Source organism: Passer domesticus, chromosome 6 (assembly GCF_036417665.1).
Source record: "Passer domesticus isolate bPasDom1 chromosome 6, bPasDom1.hap1, whole genome shotgun sequence".
Classification (NCBI taxonomy): Eukaryota; Metazoa; Chordata; class Aves; order Passeriformes; family Passeridae; genus Passer; species Passer domesticus.
The window spans coordinates 33141930-33161828 of record NC_087479.1 but is presented as its reverse complement, the minus strand read 5'-3'; the positions used below and the strand labels follow the sequence as shown (position 1 = coordinate 33161828).

Sequence of the window (19899 nt, the reverse complement as noted above, 5' to 3'; positions counted from 1 at the left end):
GCAGGGTGGTGCAACCAACCCTGGGGCTGATTTTCAGAGAAACCCAACCCTTGAATTTCCCAGCATCTTTGAAACCAAGCCAAGAACATTTTGCCCAGAGGTGGAGGCACACAAAATTAGGTTTCCTTTTTAAGATGCATGTTGGCTGTGTTTGAAAGCCATACTATCTTTTATAATTTTTACCCCTCCTCTCCAGAATTTTCTGGAATCTTAAGCTGAATCACAGAAATGATGCAGATCATAAAAATACCCTTCAACTAATTCCCTCCATGTTGTTTCATCCTGGCAGCTGTGCTGTTTGGCAATTGTTGCTGCATGCAAAGGAGTAGGTGGGTATCAGGCAGGCACCTCCAAACTGCGTGGGGAAGAGTGTGCTCAGTAACACTTGCTGCTCTGTAATGAAGAAGAGGGCAGGGTCAGATCTTGACAGCAGAGGGTGAAGTCTTGGTGGCAAGGTACTGTGGTGATAAGTTTGAATTTGTCCCTTGCCCATGAATAGTTTTCATCTATGACAAAGGATAAAAGTCTGAGATTTTGGCCATGTGCTTTCAGACATAGCAGGAGAGAGGGCAGGGTGCAGATTTTCTCCTGGAATTTACAGGTATGTCACACCTGTGTATGTGCTTGCATGCTGGACCATGCTGTGATAGATCCTGGGCTCCTCATCAGTGCTTCCCACTAATCCCAAGCAGTCAAAGTACTATCAGACACTGCTTGTTTGGGCCGCCTACTGACATCACTTGCCAGTGTTGTCCACAAAAACCAATTTGCAATACCATTTGAACCTTCTTATGGCAGCTTGTAACATCTATAAGTGGGAGCTACTGCTTTGAGCCCTTTGGGGAAGTGTACAGAAATGCTTTCCTTACCAGCTCGGGAAGGGAGTGGGGCAAGCCCCAGGACTGACCCTAGAACTCAGCTGACAGTATAAAAGTGGGATTGTTACCCCCTCCCCAGGCAGATGCACTATCATGTTCTACTATTTTCCTTCCCAAAGAGATCTGTGCTGGTTTTGTGGATTAGTGTGGAAACTGCCAGAAACAATCATGCCAGAGAAGCTCAACAACCACTGTTCGGAGGGTGCTGTCTGGGGATCTCATCTGTGTAGTGATGGAGCTCTCCCCAACACTGCTCACCCGGGGATGACCCTTTCTGAGAGAAGCAGGCAGAGGGATCTCTGCAGGAGCTCTCAACATTTCCATCCTCCATGTGGAAGTGAAATAATTCCTCCTCCCTTTACACAATGCCTTGACAAGTCTGAAAGATCCCAGAGCAAAGATCACAAACGTCTGGGAACTGTGTGCCTGGCTCTGGGGTGAGACCAGGAACAGAGCCAAAAACCTCTCCAGCTAACCCCTCCTGCACTCTTATGGAGGACAGCCTGCACACCAGTTTCAGCAACAAAAGCTCTGCAAGTAGGAGTCCTATGGCAGGGAACCATGTTCTTCTCCACACCCCATCCTGACATCTGGCAGCTGTAGGCATAACTTCAGTGCAGTACTGGGAAGGCAGCCAAACCCTTCCCACAGACTAACCCCATCTCTTACTAGTGTCTTCTCTCCCCCACCAGCCAGTACAGACCACTGCAGGTTGTGGAAGGGCAGGGATTCTCCATCAGAAAGTCCTCCATCAGGAAATTCTCCATTAGGAAGTCTTGTGCAGCTTCCCCTGCCTCTGACCACTCAGTTGCCCCAGGTGCCCATTCCAAAGTTCTTAGATCAGCACCCAAACAGAGGGCAAGCTGGGACCTACTTTGGTATTTATTAAAGTATTGATGTAACAAGTCTGGAAATAGTATTTCCCCCCAGCTCTGCTATGGACAAGGACAACACCTCCTCCTAGCCTACCCAAATTTCTCCGATCCAGCAACTCTTTTCACAAGTCTAGTGAGGATCAGACATGGGGTCTCTCCCCATGATCTCTTTGGTCTGAGTTTTTATGCTGAGAAGCTATTTTTAGTGATGGCTGGGTGCAGAACTGTAATTAACAACAGCAGTAATAGGGGTCTATGTTCCATGGAGCTCCTCTGGCTGCAGGCAGCACACACTATTGCCTCCTCGGCACACCCCTAATAAACATGCCACTCAGATAGACGATGTTTAGGAATGGGGCTGAGATGATCAGTCTGTCCATACAGCTGTTACTGCTGCTGCTGCTTGTCAGAGGGTAGCTGACCAGTGGCTGTTTATTTTCTTGGCTTGAATTCAAACCAGTAATCTATAAATGAATTGGTGCTCTGCTCCCCATGTTGTTTAGATCTCTTTCTCTGGTGCAGCTTTATGCATTGCACTTCCAGAGACAGCTCTGTAAATAGGCATTTTCCTGGCATTTCACAGGGTACCTTGGAAAGGAAAATTACCGTAGATTGTTGCCTACTTTGCCTGAGCTTCCCTCCCCCTGGGAAGAAAGACCTGTTTGTGCCATTCAAGCAAGGTCTGAGGGGTATAGACTCTCCCTTGCAGCAGCAGATGTGGCCCTCTCTCATAGCACTGGGGCTGCCAGAGCAGCAGGTTCACCTCTCCAGAGCTCTTCCTGATTCCTTCCAGCACCTTGTCATAGGTCCACCACCCTCCTTCTATGCCTCCTTCTCCTTGGCAGGAGCAGCCAGGCCTCTCATTCTAAGGGCAGCAACATTTGGTTTTTTGAGTGCTGTTGAGCCAGCTCTGTCTGCAAACTTGCAGCATCTGGATTGACACAGTTTACCTGTGACATGCATCATGTGCAGCACCACTTGCACAGCAGTGACAGCTGTAGCCTGTGGACTCAGAAAGAGATTCAAAGTGTGCTGTGGTATGTGGGAACCTTTGGGGCTGCATACCAGCCAATGCCAGACACAAAAAGACCACACAAAACAAATACACCAGTAAGGACTGTTTTCCTTCTCTGCAGCTTGAAGACTCCCACATGCCATCCTCCTTTCTTCCCTGTTCTGAAGTAGGAGTTGAACAGGCACACAGGAGCATGCTGATAACAATCCCAAACTGGCACTTTTTACGATCCAGTTGTCTAATCTATGATCTATATAAACCTATGGGAATACAATCATTAAAAATATTAATTACTGTGAGAGATGTTACATTTGTGTATTTTTATAGAGAAGAATGTTACATTTTTTTATCACAGGCTACTTTAATGATAGTTGATGACTTCTTAATCGATTGGAAAAACACATAGTGAAATCTGGTACTTAGAAGCTGAAACTGGAAAAACCCAGAGATGAAACAAGGCAAGAGCTATTAATACTGAGAATAACACTTGAGTTGCCCCTGGGATGACTCCCTAAGGAAAATGGGAATTCTCCATTGTTTTGCTCTGTGCCAGTCAAGACAGTATATATAAAACATATGTTCTTGCTCAAGTTCTGGCTTGAATAGTACACATGAGTGTCTGTGTGTGAAGTGTCACGGGATGACCATAACACGATCAAAACCAGCTGACAGAGTACTGGAGGGCAATGGTTTCCTGGCCCTCCCACTGGGTCCTCCCACGAGCAACTGGTTTATGCAGCAAGGTGATCCACAGCTGCCAGTCTCTTATTTTAATGCTGCATGAACTTGTCATTGCTGATTAGAAGAGAAGAAAGGCAGGGGGTTGCAACTCTGTGCTGTGTCTGTCAGTACATTGCAAACCGAGGAGAAAGAGAGAAAGAGAACTAGGCACAAAGGCCATTTTCATAATTTTTAAGCTTCTAACAGGTGGAATTTAGAGAACTACAATATGAAGCCTAAGCTGATTGTGGAGAGCGACAAATACCTCAAACAGGTGTTTCAAGGTACTGGGGGTTTTTTGTGCAATTTTTTTCCCACACAGGATTGAGCATTCAGTGGGGCTCTGAATGAACTTTTGGTCTGGCTGGTGTCCTTGTCCATTTGGTAAGTTTTCAGTGGCACTGTGTCTGGAACACAGTGCTCTCTCCCACCTGCAGAACTATGACAACTTTGCTTACTAGATAAAGAGTTCATTCTGCTCTCATCTTCTGACCCCTTGCTCTCATTTATCTCTTTGTCCTTCTATTTAGGTATTTTGGATATGGTGCTCTGAACAAAGCAGTCTGTGCTTGTGTTGTGATAAGGATAGTCTAACAGTATAGTCTAAAAGTGCCAAGCTAGTTCTCTTGGATCGGCCAGAGACTTTGTTTTGTCAATAAGGCACTTGCTGTTTATAGTAAATTTTACTTTTTGCTGAAATATTTGTCTGCAGATTACAAAGACCTGACATGTAGTGCTTGAGCAGCCATATTAAAGACAACTGCCAAGGGAAATAATTTGGGAACAATGAGATACTACTTGTTATTACAACCTTCTCCTTCTGAAGACAAACTATTTTTCTATTTGCATCATTTAATGGAAACCATGACTTATTTTTTAAAATAATAATTTTGTTAAATACTTTAACAGAAATGACAGAAGATATAAGGAGGCATATCTTTGAAGAATAATTGCATTAAATACATGGCATAACAGTGTTATGTGAGTGCTGATGTGGTTCTGGGCCTCCAGGGGTTAAAGCAAGGTGTGCACAGGCAATTCTTAGGGAGGTACTTTATACAGAGTTCAGTGGCTGAGGAATGTCCTGGCAGTCAAGCTTCATTGCCTGGGAAAAACACAAGGCCAGATATTGACATTTCAGTGAGTGATATGATCCGGTTGGCTTTGCTGGTGCAAATGAGAACTTGACCAGTGCTTTTAAGGGAAGAATGAAAATAGCTTATAAAATTCAGATTAAGAAATATTCTGCTTGCATGCTGTAGTTGAAAGGAGCGAGAATAGGATGTGAGCATGAAGGGAATAGCTCCTTTTCTCACTTTGGCCAGCCTCAGTTCAAGAGTGGACTCTATAAAGCATGAAGCTACATTTTGCCCTCTGAAATACCTATAGGAAGGCATAAATTGTGCCGTTTCTGGTTATTTATTACAATTTCTTGATCACTGGGCATAATGATTAATACAGACTCACACACAACATGCAGCCTGTAGGCAACTGGAGCCCCTTCTACTGGGAATTGATGGAGAAATCTCTTTGGATGATACTGTCCCAACAGTCAGCTGGATCTCTGCCTGTATTCCTGCCTGTCCCTATTCACCTGTCCAGATGGGAGAGTCCTCACCAGATGCCTGTTTCTTTTCAGTTCTTTTCTATCTCTACTTGGCTCTCCAGCTATCCCTGTGTAGTGCATTCCTGCTCTCTGCCTGAACCAGCTCTGTAATGCATGCTTTGTCTCTTAGCTAGGAACAGGCAGCTTCATTCAACCAAATTCCCATGGAACTGGAAACAGATGAGAAATCTAAAGCAAAACCATCTTTAGGGAACTGCAGGGTCCTCAGAGTCTTTGGAAATCTGACTACTTATTTGGATAATGGGGTGTAGATTTCAGAGCCTGCCTTTATTCACTCCAGTGTCCAAATCTTGACCTTATGTTTTTATATTTTTATATTTTAACCAGTTAATCATATCAGTGTTTTCATTTTTGCATAGTAAGTGATTTGGTACTCAATGTTTCTGTGCCGAGACATCAGTGAAAGCACACTATCAACGTGAGGAAAAAGTTTACAATGAATGTTTAATAAACAGCAGATCTTGAACCAGGCAGTATCTGTGAGCCAGATAACAACTCTTAAGATCTTGTTTAACCATGTCTAGTGAATAGTGTTGCTTAGTGTCCTAGGAGGTAATTGTGTTCAGTTCTTCTGTGTGCTTCCTTCATAGATTGTTGAAGCCTGTTTATTTCAGACTGCCCTGTTCTGTGTGAGTAGCCTCAACAGGTGCCAAAGTACAATTGCAGAGCATTCATGGATCTCTCATAACCACTCAAGATATCAGCATTCTGGGGGTGCAACCCTTCCCCAACAAGCCAGACTCATTTTCTCGAGATGAGACCGACTGTAATGGCAGTGAAGGGCCCATGTGAAAGGTCCATGGAAAACGGCTGGAAAGATGCACATCAGAACGACTGTTGGTATCTCCACTGAGGGGAGCCTCATAGAGACATTTTAAAAGTATCTCTGATGGAAATAATGAGCCTGATAATGGAATAAGTGACAAGTAGTTGCTAAACCTGAACCAGAACAAAGGCCTTTTCCTTTAAAACACTAGTCTGAAGCCCATATCTCTGAGGACATTTTGTCCTGCCACACCCATCTGTCTCCAGTCCCTCTTTACTACCTCTTGCATGCTCTGGTCTGCTCAACACAAAGGAGGAGAGCGTGAACGTGGCCAGCCTGGGGTGTCAGGGAGTGGCCAGGGCAGAGGGCAGCAGCCCTCCAGTGTGTGCACTCACTCGCTGTCAGTGCCCAGTCTCCTGAGGCAGTAAGATATCACCAGTAGTTCTTGGTATAACAAGAACTGGTTATACCAAGTGTGTCACCATATATTCATATAAGGCATTGCTGCATGTAGAGTAGCTCAGTAAGTGATGGTCTAATGCCTGAATAATGTATTTTGTGTGCTAGCAGCTATCATTAGAAATGTTTGAGTCCCCAGACCTGTTTGGTTAAGCCATTTTATGTGAGAAATAAAATGTGTCTCAGGATGCCTCCCTGAAGCAAGATGCCACCACAGGCAACTATGTACATGTACAGGTTGGTGCCCTCTGGTCAGGAGACCATTACACTAGTTCGGTTTTCATCTCTGCGCGGCACCAGCCACATGCCCTTTGGTTGCCTACAGCCTACAACGAGTGAAGGGGACTCCATCTAGAGCTTCGGATGGACCCCAGCCCCTCAGGCCTGCAGCAGCGGCAAGGGCAGCATGCTTCTGTAGGTACCAGCCCCTAGCCCGGCTGCTCCCCTAAAATGCCGCTGCCCTGGTGGTCCGGGCACGGTTTGGGTAGCATCAGCTCCGAAGTCTGGGAGGGAGGTCTCGGGAAATTCGGTGGCAGTCCCTGAGGGTGCAGGGTGGGCGGAGAGGGAGATGTCTCCGGCGGGGGCAGAGCGCGGCTGCCACTGTCGTGCCCCGGGCCCAGGCACCCGGCGCTGCCCGCCCCACCTGCCTCGCCGCTGAGCCCGGGAAGGGGTTAAAAGCCCGGGGCGGCTGATGTCAGTTCCTGCGCTCCTCGGGAGGGCCGTGTCTGATATTTGAGCCGGGCTCTCCCGCCCGAAGGAAACCGGGGAGGGAATGGTAAAGTGCTGAATGGGACAGGAGCCGTGCCGGGCACCTGCCTGCCGCCCGGCACCGCGCAGCCGCCCGCGGCCAGGGCCGGCCCCGCCGCGCCGCGGGTCGGGAGCCCCGGGACGCCGCCGGGCAGAGCCCTCCGCGCCGGCCAAGGTGAGCCAGGGCCCCGGCGGGCGAGAGGGCGGCTGGGGGCTCTGGAGGGCCGGTCTGCGAGGGGCTGGCTGGCACAGCCTTTCTCCACCGGCTCGGCTTTCTTCGAAGGTGACTGTAAAGGGACTGGCGGGAGCATTCTGGGGCCGATGTTGTGGCATCTCTGTTAACTGAGGTTTGCTTTCGGTCTGGGACTTTGGCCCTGAAGAGGCATGGAAGAAGTGAGGGGAGGAATGGCTACACGAAGGGGGAGATGCAGTCCAAGAAGTAAATGTCTGTAAGCTCAGTGGTCTCTTCTGCCTTCCTGGTAAGCCTCGGTGTGCAGGGCAAGACCTCTGCAGGTAGAAGGGCACAAGTGGGAGCCCTTCCTCCTGCCTCCAGGCACTTTTACTAAATAAGCCACCTGCGCGGATATAAAAGGGAAATTATTCCCCGCTCCCTCCCACCCCAGGCCCGCGACAAGCCTTTTCCTCGCCCTTTGCGCAGTTTTTATGTTATTTTATCCCCCGCGCCCGTCTCCCCCCATGCTCTTCATATCTCAGGCTGCACTCCTGAGCGGGAAATGACTGCGTGGCTGAGCAATTCCAATGGCCTCAGCGCTAAAAAGCTGAGGCGAGTATGAAGTGGAAAGTGAAGTGGCTGGGGACAGGGTGTTGATTAATAGTGGAGGATTTCCCCGCTGAGTTTTGCCCATTGCCTGTACTGCTGACCCCCTTGATGCCAATTCAGTGACATGAGAAGAACTCTCTTCCCTTTCATGTTACATTTATCACTTTTCCAGTGATTCCTTTTGTAGTAATATGGTAGCTGAAAGTTAGACCAGTGGTGCTCAGACACCAGTGCTTTTTACAGGCAGGTGCTAAGAAGTGCAGTCCCCCTGTGCTGTGAATCCTCTATGACAGCCTGTGTAAATCTGTTGCTGAGCTGAGCAGACACATCTGGAATATGGAAATAGTGCTTCACTTGTCTTTATTCTTTGCACTGCATGAACAAAGCTGCACTTTACTTGCATTTGTATCTGCACCTGAAAGTCTTCACATTGATTGATTATTTCAGCTTTTCAGGTGGAAGTGTACAAACTCTCCTAAGTGTTTTGATTTCTAGTTCTGGATCCACCTATATCTGCAAGGTCAGCTGATTGTAGTCTAAAAAACCCCAAACATGTGACATCTTGATTTAAATATCAGCTTTATCATGGACATTCCAAGTAAATATGATGATATTTATTTTGTATATGGTAGTTAGGGTCAGAACTGTCTCTGACGTTGGTCAAAACTTACAGATATATGCATGAGACTTCTAATTTTGACTGCATTTAGCAGGTGGTTGAGTAATTTTTTTTCCCCCCACAGAGTTTTAAGGACTTTTTATCTGCCATTATTGTCACTGACAGTTGTTGGATACTTAACACTGAAAATCAAGCTGCTCTTTAAGAAGTGACTGTATGCATTTATGGATGAAGTTTTGAAAATCTCAGCTTGTTTGAATAGTGTCTGTCTCCTCTGTTCTGAATCTCTAAAATAAGAATACTGCCTCTGCAAATATCGGGCTTCCACCTTCTTCTTATGCGTAAGGGTTAGAAAGAGACAGTTCTATATAAATATATCTTTATAAATTCTTTATCTGATATGAAGAGGACCAATATCTGGGAGAGGAAGTGGAATCAAAAAATGTGCTGAGAAAAAGATGGCTAAGACTTACTAAAATGGACATCTGAAATGGCAGATCTGATGGAAATGATTTAAAGTCAGTCTGTGAAAATGAAGTTGATATTGTAATTCACAGATTACAGATGAACTGCTTACATTCAGAAGAACAGGGGAGAAGAAACAATGTATTTTAATGGTAAATGAAAATGCATAAGTTTTGTAAATAAAATTGTACTCTAGAGATAAATATTAGACATTGTGATACAGTATCTTTCTCTGAAAAAGTGTAAGGTTTTTGCTAGGGGGAAGAGCTATAATTCTAATCTCTAGTCTTCAGAATTCATTTGGTATGATGACACATGAGGAAGTTATTAGCTTAAGTGGAGAAGATGTGGATTAATAGAAGAATGGTAACATAGACAAATGACAAGAGAGAATGTGACAACCCAGTGCTGAAGAGGGGCCAGTTAGATGCTAGGTATTTTACTGGTAGAATCGACTACTGACACAGGGGATTAATCTAATGACACAAAACAAAATTGCACATTAGAAGAAGTAACAAAGTGGGCACAAAATCTGGAAGAGCAGTCTTTAAAATTAGTAGAGGAGGAAAAGACTCAGTTGCATAAACAGTAAGACTTCTTCCAGATACCCAAAACAAACTATGCTTTTTAAATATTAGTGATCCATAAAAATACTACCTGTAATTAAAAATCCTAGGGTTACCATGGGCATGTTGAATTTTGCAATCACAGAATGGTTCAGGTTGGGAGGGACCACAGTAGGTCATCTGGTCCAATGTCCATATTCAAACGGGGCCGTCCAAGAGCACATTGCACAGGATTGCATCCAGATGGTTCTTGAATATCTCCAGTGAGGCGTCTCCACAACCTCTTTGAACAACCTGTTCCAGTGCTCAGTCACCTGCACAATAGAAAATCTCCTTATGTTCAAATGAAAGTTCCTGTGCATCAGTTTCTGCACTTTGCCTCTTGTCTTTTTGTATGATACCACAATGGCCTGTAGTACAGAGAATTTGATCTTTCAGAGATCGGGCACAGACCTGAGCTTTAATAATCTGTTCCAGTCCATTTGTAATTACCTTCCTGCTCTCCCACTTCTGCCATTTACAAAGGAAAAGTCAGCTGAGATTTCTCTGTTCCAGTTGTATCAGCTTGTCTGTGCATGTTAACTACCAGCGCAATATGGTTGTAAAAAAAAAAAGGCAAATGCATTGAGGTGAGGCATTCCCTATGAGAGGGGGAATTGCTAAATGCCTTTACACAAGGCTTTGTTGTGGGTGCATGCTGCCTTTCCGATGCAGTTGTGTTCACCCATGGCTATGAAAGGGAGGGAGGAGAACCAGCTCTTTTATATGATGTGCACTGAAGCTAGAACAGGTGCAGAGGGAGAGCAGGGAGCTTTCCTTGTGAGACTAAAGGAGCCTCTTGTCTCTAGCCTTGCCAATTGAGGTCCTTAAGGAAAAGCTTTTGATATCTATAAATATATCAAGGGGTAAATATAAGGGAGGAAAAAAAACCAGCTAAACTGAAGCGTAATAATCACAAGACCTAACAGATACAAGCTAGTTATGGTTATGTTTATACTGATAATTAAAAGGCAGCTCATTAGAGATGTGAGGTTCTAGAATGATAAGAATAGTGGGAGAACTGCCAGCATGTTTCTAGGGATGGGCAGTGTTCATTTATGAAAGGGATATAAAATGCAGTAGTCTGTAGTAATAAAGAATAAAATGCAATGATTCAGGACACCTATCTCATCCTAGACCCCCTATTTGAACCAGGGGTATTTTAGTTCTACCAGAAGTTATGATCTGTGTGGAAAAGTACTTTTGGTTTGGCGTAAGTTGTTTGGTACAGCAGTTTCATTTTGCTTTGTGTCATTAGAGTCCATCCCATTCATTTGTATATCCTCTTTGGATTTAAACTTTATGAATGAAGACTAAAAACTTGTATGAAAGCTGCATAAAAATATGAAAAATACACTTGTATGAAAGAAAACAATTTCATTTGAGAGCTGAATTATTCGTGTCCAAAACAGTGTTAGCTGTAAACAAAGTTAGCAGTATTGTAGGATCCTTCCATGACTTAGTGCACTCTTGCAGCTTGGGAAGGACTGATAGCACTACCTTACAGGGACATTCTGCAGTGTTGAGAAGTGTACCAAAGGTAACCTGGTTAAGTGCCTGGCAAGGAGTTAAGGCTAGAGATCAGAGCAGTGTGCTGGATGGGCTGTGGAAAAGGATGGCATCTATTTCTGTAAAGCAGTAAGTTTGCTGCTTGTAGGAAAGTGGTCTTCTTTCCTATTGTGGAGTGTTTTCAGTGCTGCAGTACTGCACATGAACATACCTTTGTCTTGTTTTACTGAAGCCTACCTTCTGGAATAGTATTTCAAAAGTCATTGGAAAAGTAGGCAACCTGCTGTCTGGGAAACTTTCTGAGCAAAGCAACCTGAACATAAAATAACTCACAGGTAGTGTTTATAGCCAAAGGGTATGAAATGCATCTTCCTTAACTCAGAACGTCAGACATATAGCTGGATAGAAGGGCTTGTTGTGTTATGTATACTCACACTATTATGTATATTCACGGTGATTTGAATCTCAAGTCTTACATTCAGAACATGAACCAGGTATCCTGACAAGTGGATACAACAGGAGGGACATCTTAAACTTTTCCTCTCTGCAGAGAAAGGCAGATGCAAGGGCAATGAGGCTGAGTGACATTGTTGCTTTCTTGCAAATCCTGGACTGTTCCTTCCTCTGTCACTGTGTGGGACTTGTGAGTTTGCCTGTCAGCTGGTGAGAAATTCCTTTAACAAGTAAGGATTTAATTGCTCTGATGAAACTGAGCTAACAGTTGTTCTAGCTTTGTAAACATTTGTTGTTGTTTGATAATATAGCTGGCTGCTGGACTACACACACTGAGTTGACCTTTTTGTTCATGAATACCTGAATTTGGTTAAGAATGTCTATTGCCTATGTTTTTTGGGTCTTTTACTGTAAGTATCTGAAATGCCTGAACCGTTACTGAGTAGGAAGATAAAAGATCTTAAAAACCTACAGCTTTCTCCACTTTCTGGGGCTGTATAGATTTCTTGATGTCTACAAGGACTTCAGTACAACAGCATGTTTTGTCTTTAGCCCTAACTTATTCCTGTATGGATTCTCTTTGTTTTAACAGAGCAATTGTTTAGATACTGGGGCACTTTGACTCTTACTGTCAATTGACTGTGTCAAGTAGTTAGGGATTGGTAATAGTTGCTTAATACATCACATCATCTTAATACAGTCTGTATGAGATAAGGCACTGGTGACTCAAGCTGAAAATGTGTGTGTGATACTTGAGGCAGGCGGTTTTAGTGACTTGAGGGTTTACAGCCATGCTGGAACAAAGGAGGCAGGAGTAAAAAATACTCTTAATCGCTGGGTAGAGGCTGAGCAAGACTGTAAGGGTGGCAGTAAGGTTGTTTCTGAAATATACAGTATAATGCATTAGTAAATTATTTACTCATTCTAAAGGTAAACGTTTATCCATTAAGAGTGACCTCTGGCAGAGGGCAATATCAGTGACTCAGGGTAGTACCACTTCATCTTCTGCTTGGAGAAGAAATGGCTTTTGTTACCAGTCCTGTAAGAGGGACCACGGAAAACTAGGTGAAGAGGTGATAAGTTTGTCCTTCTAAAATACATACTTTTTTTCCCTTCGATTCTGTAGGATTTTTAGAGCACCTCAGACGACATCCTAAATGGATGATTAACATCACAATGGCAGAACTCACAGTGGAGAATGGCAACTGTATGGACTGGCAAAAGCGATGCCTTGTGTTGGAGTCCCAGCTCTTCAAATTCCGCTTGCAGGCAAGCAAGATTCGAGAGCTGTTAGCTGAGAAGGTGAGGCAGAGGTGACTTCTTCTACTTTGCAATGAGTTATGATTCAAAAGCAAAAAATCTACAAATGCTGAGCTATCCAATATATCTGTTACTTGCAGTGAGGATTTCTTCCTTGATTACAGTACATCTTTGCTTTATCAGTTGAGATGCAAAGATGTGCCTGTCCTAGTGGTGTAAAGTGGCAGAATAGAATGAGCCTTGTTTACTGCAAAATCACCAAGTATTTGGACTGTAGTGGAAAACACTGTACCAGCAAGATTCTGGATATCTGAAGTGACTGAGACAACAGCGGAGCAACTATGGATGTTTTGGGTAAGAACAGCAGGATCATAACTTGGCTGGCAACAGAAAAACTTGGAGGAGTGCAAATTATGCTGTAATGTTAAAAGCCAGACAGGGATACTGTATTGCCATAGTGTTAGAATAACATTTCATATCTAGTCAAAACATTCTGGGGATACTGAAGAGCAAGGCCAGATATTTTGAGATCTGGATGTTAGAAATGCACATGGCATCTGTGGTTTTAGAGACGTCTCCTACTAATGTCTTTCAAGTGCCCAGGTGAGTTTGCATTCTAGAGGGGAAAACTGGTAAAGATCTGCGGATTTTATTGGAATTTTGGCTTTTTGCTTGCTTTTGTCATGGTGTGAATTTTTTGTGATTTTTCTTAACCTTAAATGTTGTTGGTTTTTCAATTAGACTTAAAGCTTTTATACTAAATTTGTATGAAGTCCAAATTTGTAGGTTGGTGGGGGGGGGGCTCCTTTTTTTCAAAATGTGACTTACATTATCACAGCTCAGTCCAAGATTGCTCTGATATTCAATTACTATAGGAAAGTGAGAACAGTTTTACTAATGAAGTTGAAATCTGTACAGCTGGCTGCAGTTTACCATATCCAATGACAGATATGTTCTAAACTCACTTTTGCTTCATTCTGTATTATGTAACTTCTATGTGTATATTCTTGTTTGTTGGTTTTGGATGTAAAAAATCCAGATGACAGCTACTTGAGAGTGGCATAGTTTTCATCCCTGCTTTCACTGTAATTACATTTTCACTATTGCCATATACTGCATGAGACATTTTTTCCACCCTTCATATGTTAAGGAATTGTGCAATTCTAAGCAGCTTCTTCATCTCTTCAAATTAATTTCTGAGATGGACCTTAGTGATTACTACCTTGAAAAACATTGAAAGTGGTTGTAAAGTCCATTTAGATAAAGGCACATTAAAAAAAAATATGTATAGATGTGGAACAGGTCTGGCAAAGACAACTAGTATTCATATGCAATATTTTTAAGTTTGCTGCGTTATGAGTTCTATGTCCTTGTGCTTTATTAATTTCTGCTTTGAGAAACTTCCTGGCTACCCACACATGAGACAAGCCCACCTACCAGACTTTCATATTGGAGAACAGACTTGCCAGGTATTTTGAGTACCTCTTTAGTGAAGTTTGTGAGTCATGGCAGAGAATTAAATTTTCGTCTGCTTCAGGGGCCTGGCTACCATTTATCCAGCCTTTCAGTCAAAGCGATGTTCCCTTTGCTGAGATTGAGGAGTAGCTTGGTTCAGTGATCAGGTTATTCTGTAACTACTTGTACAGTGCTGTTGTAGCTTTACTTGAAGGGTCAAAGAGCTAACAGGCTTGCAATTCTTAACTCCAAATGTCATGTGGGAAGGAGAGAGCCTCAGCAGGAACCATGGGGCAGCTCCAGCAGGTTCTCCTGCTGCAGGTGGACTCAGACACACAGTGCTTATGCTGAACACTTCTCTTGGGAAGTGTCCTGGCCCTCAGGTTCCCAGCTCGTCTGTAATGACTTGCTCAGAGACCTTCCTTCCCTTCTCCTCGGTCACCACAGGACACCCCAGCAGTCACAGCAACAGGGGCTCCTGTCTGCACTGCATCCTTCTCACCCTCAGGTGGGTAGTGATGCAGAACTGAAGGAGGTGCTTGGTTTATGTCTAGTGATGGCAGCATCAGGGATTTTTGTCATAGATCTTATAGCAGCTGTGATCTTTAAGTGTTTTTTCTCATTATGAGAATGGAGAGATTCAGATTTACTGAAGAGTCCTGCATTTCAAGGAAGGTTTTTTGGGCCAGTGAGGAGGTCATGATCTTGGAAAAATGTGAAGTCTGCATAGTTTGAAGCTGTGTGCCAACCTGTGATAAGCATTGTCTTGAGTTCCTCCCAATGTGATTTGCAGTAACAGGAAAATTAATTTTTAAAAAAATACTTTTAGATGGTAGAAGTGAAGAGCAATGCTAACAGGAGTGTGATACTTGCTCACCAGCTAGGTTGTCATAGGTTGGAAGTGACTGAAGGGCTTGAAAACCTGATCCCCGCATCTTAAATTATTCTTTATAACTAATTTTATGATTTCAATACAGGTTTTACTATTTTAATTTGCAAAATCCAACCACTCATGCCTGGCACTGGTAGTACAATGTGCTCTAACAGTTTAAATACTTGGGATTTTTAAAATCCGCTTAGATTGAATAATCTAGATCACTGTTCAGAACATGGGGAATTTAAAACCCAGTGGTTTAACTGCCAATGCCCTAGTTCACATGGTGTGAACTTCCACATTGATAGCCTGGTCTCAGCTATCAAACAGAGCTGCCCAAGCTGCACAGAGCCTGGCTGGGGGTTGGCGTGGCAGAAGAGCCTTAGCCCCTGGTCTCCCAAACAAAGCTCTGCCATCCTGCTGGACCCCACAGAGCACGAGACCCCTGAGTCCTGTCTTGTGAACATTAGCAGGGATTGCTTTGGAAACAGGCAGCTGTTTTCACCTTGATTTTCTTGTACACACACAAGGCAAAGGGACACTCCTCTGTGGGTGAGTGGCATAGCAGGCCGTTGCCTCAGCAGCAAGTTGACCTGGTTAAGAGTGAGCTCTGGAACAGAACAGCAGGAGAAAAATGAAGCTGAGAGGTAGAGGAACTTTATTCAATCAATTTTTTGTAGCCTCTTCTGAGCTATCAGGAGAGGGAAAACCTGTGTGAACGGTTGATGGGAAGATATTTTGCAGTTTTTAGAAGGGCCATCTGGGTAACTTAACCTGCTTCTGTCTTATTTCAATAAACAATGAACACTTGGAAAAAGGATCTTTTGTCTCATGCAAGCATGGCTATTCAACAAGTCCTGTTTCTCCCATACGAGCTGTCTGAGCTAGTATTTGAAAAAAGAGTTCCGTGCATTTGGCTTGGTTATTAATTTTTTTGTGTGACTTGGGTCACATTGCTTAGTAGCATTTGTCATATTATAAGGCATTTTGAATGAAAGGACCCATGTAAATACCAAGCATTATTATTAATTCATTGAGGGATTTTGAAAGGGCCTTACAAGCATGTATGTATTAAATCTGAATGTGCTCCAGTGGGAGTGCTGACACTGGGGATGAGTGAAATAATGACTTAATGTACACCAGGAACACAGCAGTTATTTAACAGTTCATAGTAGGACAACTCAACAATGTAGTACGGGAAATTAAGACAAATACAAGTTCATTTAAGGCTACAGAGGGAATTAGGGTGACAAAGGTAATTGATTTGGCTGGAACTTAGCCAGGTCACCCTGCTTGCACAAGTTTCATAACTTTTTAGTGATCAGGAATGGTCCCAACATAGATTCTCCATCCTGATCAAGATCCGTTACTGCTAGCAATGCAAAGCAACTGCTTTGGGATGACAAGGAGTTCTTCAGTCAGAACAGTGCTGTCTTCTTAAAGTAACCCGAGTCTTTCATGGAAATTGCTCACCTTGTGGAGGACTGAATTATTAGTTTAAGAGGCTATCTTGGTAAAAAGGCCCAGAATTTAATCTGTGCTGTGAATGTAAACCCTGTCAATTAATCAGAAAACTAGGAGAGACCATTGATTCTGAGACTACTGTCTTAAACACTTTTTGTTTCACAAAGCACATTATGTATCCCCAATAGTTATGTTTAGCAATTTTTTTGCCAATATGTTTTGCTGTCTGTGGTGATGACTGTTCAAAGACCAAAAGATAAATGCATGGGTACATCACTATTCTGAAGGGGACTTATGTAGCACAAACCACTGCTATTTGTGTAAGATTGCCTTGAGCTCAGTCTTCAAGAAGGCTCTTTGGTCAGAGCAGCTTTGTATGGCTGCAGTCCTCTGTGGCATCTCTCTGTTCCTCTGCCAAAGAAGCATCCTTGATTTGGATATTAAGTTACAGAGACTGTTGTATTTGATTGTTCCACTGAAAAAGCAAACATGAGAGGTGTCATGCTAAATGTAGCAGGTTTGATCTTCATGTTTTTAATTTATGTTTTTTTATAGTTACGTGACTACTGAAGTGTCTATGTGCATGTGCCTTTTGATATGTTTGCTGGTAGGGGTCAGTCTGCACTTGTATCAGTGAGCATGTATGGAAAGAAGAGTTGTCTTGCTGCCATATGAAGGAAGGCAGCTGGAAATGGGAATGCTGCCACATCCATTCTGGGTGATCAACCCGAGAGGAATAAATCCATTTTCAGATATATTGGTTTGGTCCTGTTAGTGACCAACCTGTATACTTGGCTCCAATGCTTTATCAAAAATGCATTGGAGAGAAAAGGAGCATAGTTCCCTTTATAGATTTTCTTCTTTAAGCGTGATCCTTTTAATCTTCTGAACATTCTTCTATGTCACTCTTTCCACTGTAAAACATAAGTAAGTGCAGCAAACTCCACGAAACATTCCTCAAATTTTGCATCTTGGTGGATAAAACTTCATGTCGCTGACGTTGTGTTATTGGGCTTAAATCTGAGACCAGTCGAAGCAGGCCAGGTGAAGATGACCATGGCAAACACCAAATGGGAGACTAGGTTGATATTTAAAGAAAAATTTAAAACAAAACCAAACAAACCATTATAACCACCCAAACATCCCCCAAACCAACCAAAACCCACCAAAAAAGGGCTCTACTGGTAAATTATTAGAAGAACCCCAGGTACATCTGAATTTTGTGAGAATGAAGTGACTTATAAAAATTTAGGATAAAATTAAATTCAGTGTCCTTTAACTTTGATAGCAGCAATGTTCAGATGTTAAATGACGTAATTGTCAGAGTTCTTTAAAAAGAAAAGATGCATAGGAAAATTAAGATCATTGTTAATCTTGTCAGTTATAAATCTATGATGCTTTTGAAGTCAAAGCAAAGTATTCAGTGGTTATAATGTGGCATCATAGAGATGCTGTGAACTTTCCAAGATATATTCATTTTTATTTACAATTGTGAATGAATCCTAGCTGAAATGAGAATCAGGGAAGAATGGTGCACTGTAGACAGGCTCCTTGCAGGGACAGCCCATGGTGTGTAAATTATAGAGATGAGGTCAAGACTTTGGCACTGTTCCTTTGACCCATGTAATGAATGATGAAGCTCACTAATGAGAAAATGGTTCCGGTGTATTCAAAGTAGGGCAGAAGACTGGAAAAGGTCAAAGGCTTTTTTTTTTCTTGGTCAAAGCTGTCCAGTTAACTCAAAATATGCCAAAGATCTGTAAGTTTGCCCAAGTGCTGAGTAGAACATGAATTTCCAGGTGATGTTAATTTATTTTCTTTCTTTCCCCCTCTTCTTTCTTTTCTGTCTCTGAAGATGCAGGAATTGGAACAGAGAGTGATAGAAGCAGAACAAAGAGCTGAGGATGCAGAGAAACAGGTAAGAGATTCTTTGATGGTGGCTCTGGTACAAGTCCAGCAGTTAACTCACTCTAAATTCCTTCCAGTCTAGCATACAGACAGCAATCTGCAGTGCTATGCCCTGCTAGGGAAACACTGATTTACAATGGTGAATGGATTTTCTGGTTTACTTCCCGCTCTGTGAGTCTTAGCTGTGAGCAGGTGCCGGAATATGTTGAACCCTAAGTGAAAACAAGTGTCTTACATCTTCCTGTCAGCTTCACAGCCTTTACTCCTCATCCATGATAGGCATGCTTGGTTGTGGAAAAGGGAGGTGATGTTGTACCTCAGGATTAAATTGCAAGGATAAGGCTGCTTGGCAGGTCCTTAGGAAACAAATACTTAAGAGTACTGGTGAGGACTTGTCTACAAGTAGAAAAGATTCTGTGAAAGAAGTAGGTTTTGCAGGCACACCCTTATCACTTGTTTTGGACTTTTAGTAATTACTGCTCTGGCTCAGGAGCCTATGGAGAAAAACAGTAAGAGCTGAATTCATTGTCTATTACTGTAATCACCTAAAAATTAGTCATATTGTCTAAACTAGTTCTTCTATGCTTCTTGAATAATGGAGAAGTGGAGAGAGGCATACTTCAGCTTGTGGGAGAATAATAGACCTTTGAGAAGCAGACATTCTGCACTCTAAGGGGTATTATAGAAACAAAAGAGCCAAGATGAGCCAGGTGGTTTGAGCTCTTGGATCACTGCTGAAGGGAAAGCTTGAAATGAATGAGCTTCCTCCAGCTGGACAAGAGCTGCAGGACTGAGCACTAAGTCATGGGCTGAAGAGCAGAAATAAAAGCCGCACAGCCATAAATGACTGTCAAAATGATTTCAGAAGTGCAGGACTGAATAAGCAATGTTATAAGCACTGGGAGACATATCACCTGTCTTGGAATCAAGAACTTGGAGTACCTGGAAAGGTGTTCTGTCTGCAGAACATATTTTTCCCCACCAGCTTGATATTGACATCAAGATTTTTTTTACTGATGAGCTTAATTCTAGGAAGGATGCTATGTCTTGACACCATGCTGTTGGCTTCTATGCTAGACCAGCAACTACCAGTGAAGAGCAAGAGTTGTTCTCGAGAATGGTATCAGTAAGTTCATACCCAGCCAAGACAGGCAAAGGTAACACAATACCACACTACAGGCAAAAGTGGCAGCTGTAACAGCACCATCAGGAGATACAGTGATTGCCACTGGCCTGTGAAGGTTTTACGCTGGTGGACACCTCAATGACAGGAGCAGAGTGCCCAGGATACAATAAGATGCAATGACAGCAAGGGACAGGGTGGAGAACAAGTCAAATCCTGGACCAAGAATGAGCAGGAAAGGGAGAACTTGGCTGGGAAGGTATAGCAGAAATGAGGGTTGCCTTCACTCACCTGCC

The 19899-nt window shown here is 43.2% G+C and overlaps 1 protein-coding gene across 8 annotated transcripts in view; it reads left to right on the top strand.

Moving 5' to 3' along the window:
- The window catches only part of PLEKHH1 (pleckstrin homology, MyTH4 and FERM domain containing H1), a 71585-nt gene that overhangs the window by 14204 nt on the left and 37482 nt on the right, over positions 1–19899 (top strand). For 2 of the 8 annotated variants that reach the window (XM_064424256.1, XM_064424257.1), the window contains 2 exons: positions 12646–12821; positions 18428–18490. In XM_064424256.1, the coding sequence (XP_064280326.1) occupies positions 12681–12821; positions 18428–18490 (204 nt within the window). In that variant the 5' untranslated portion in view covers positions 12646–12680. Of the gene's footprint in view, positions 1–3476; positions 3773–7108; positions 7263–7423; positions 7567–12538; positions 12561–12645; positions 12822–12919; positions 13134–13331; positions 13383–18427; positions 18491–19899 lie in introns of those variants that run through there. The other 6 variants (XM_064424261.1, XM_064424254.1, XM_064424255.1 and 3 more) reach the window with 6 other exon arrangements.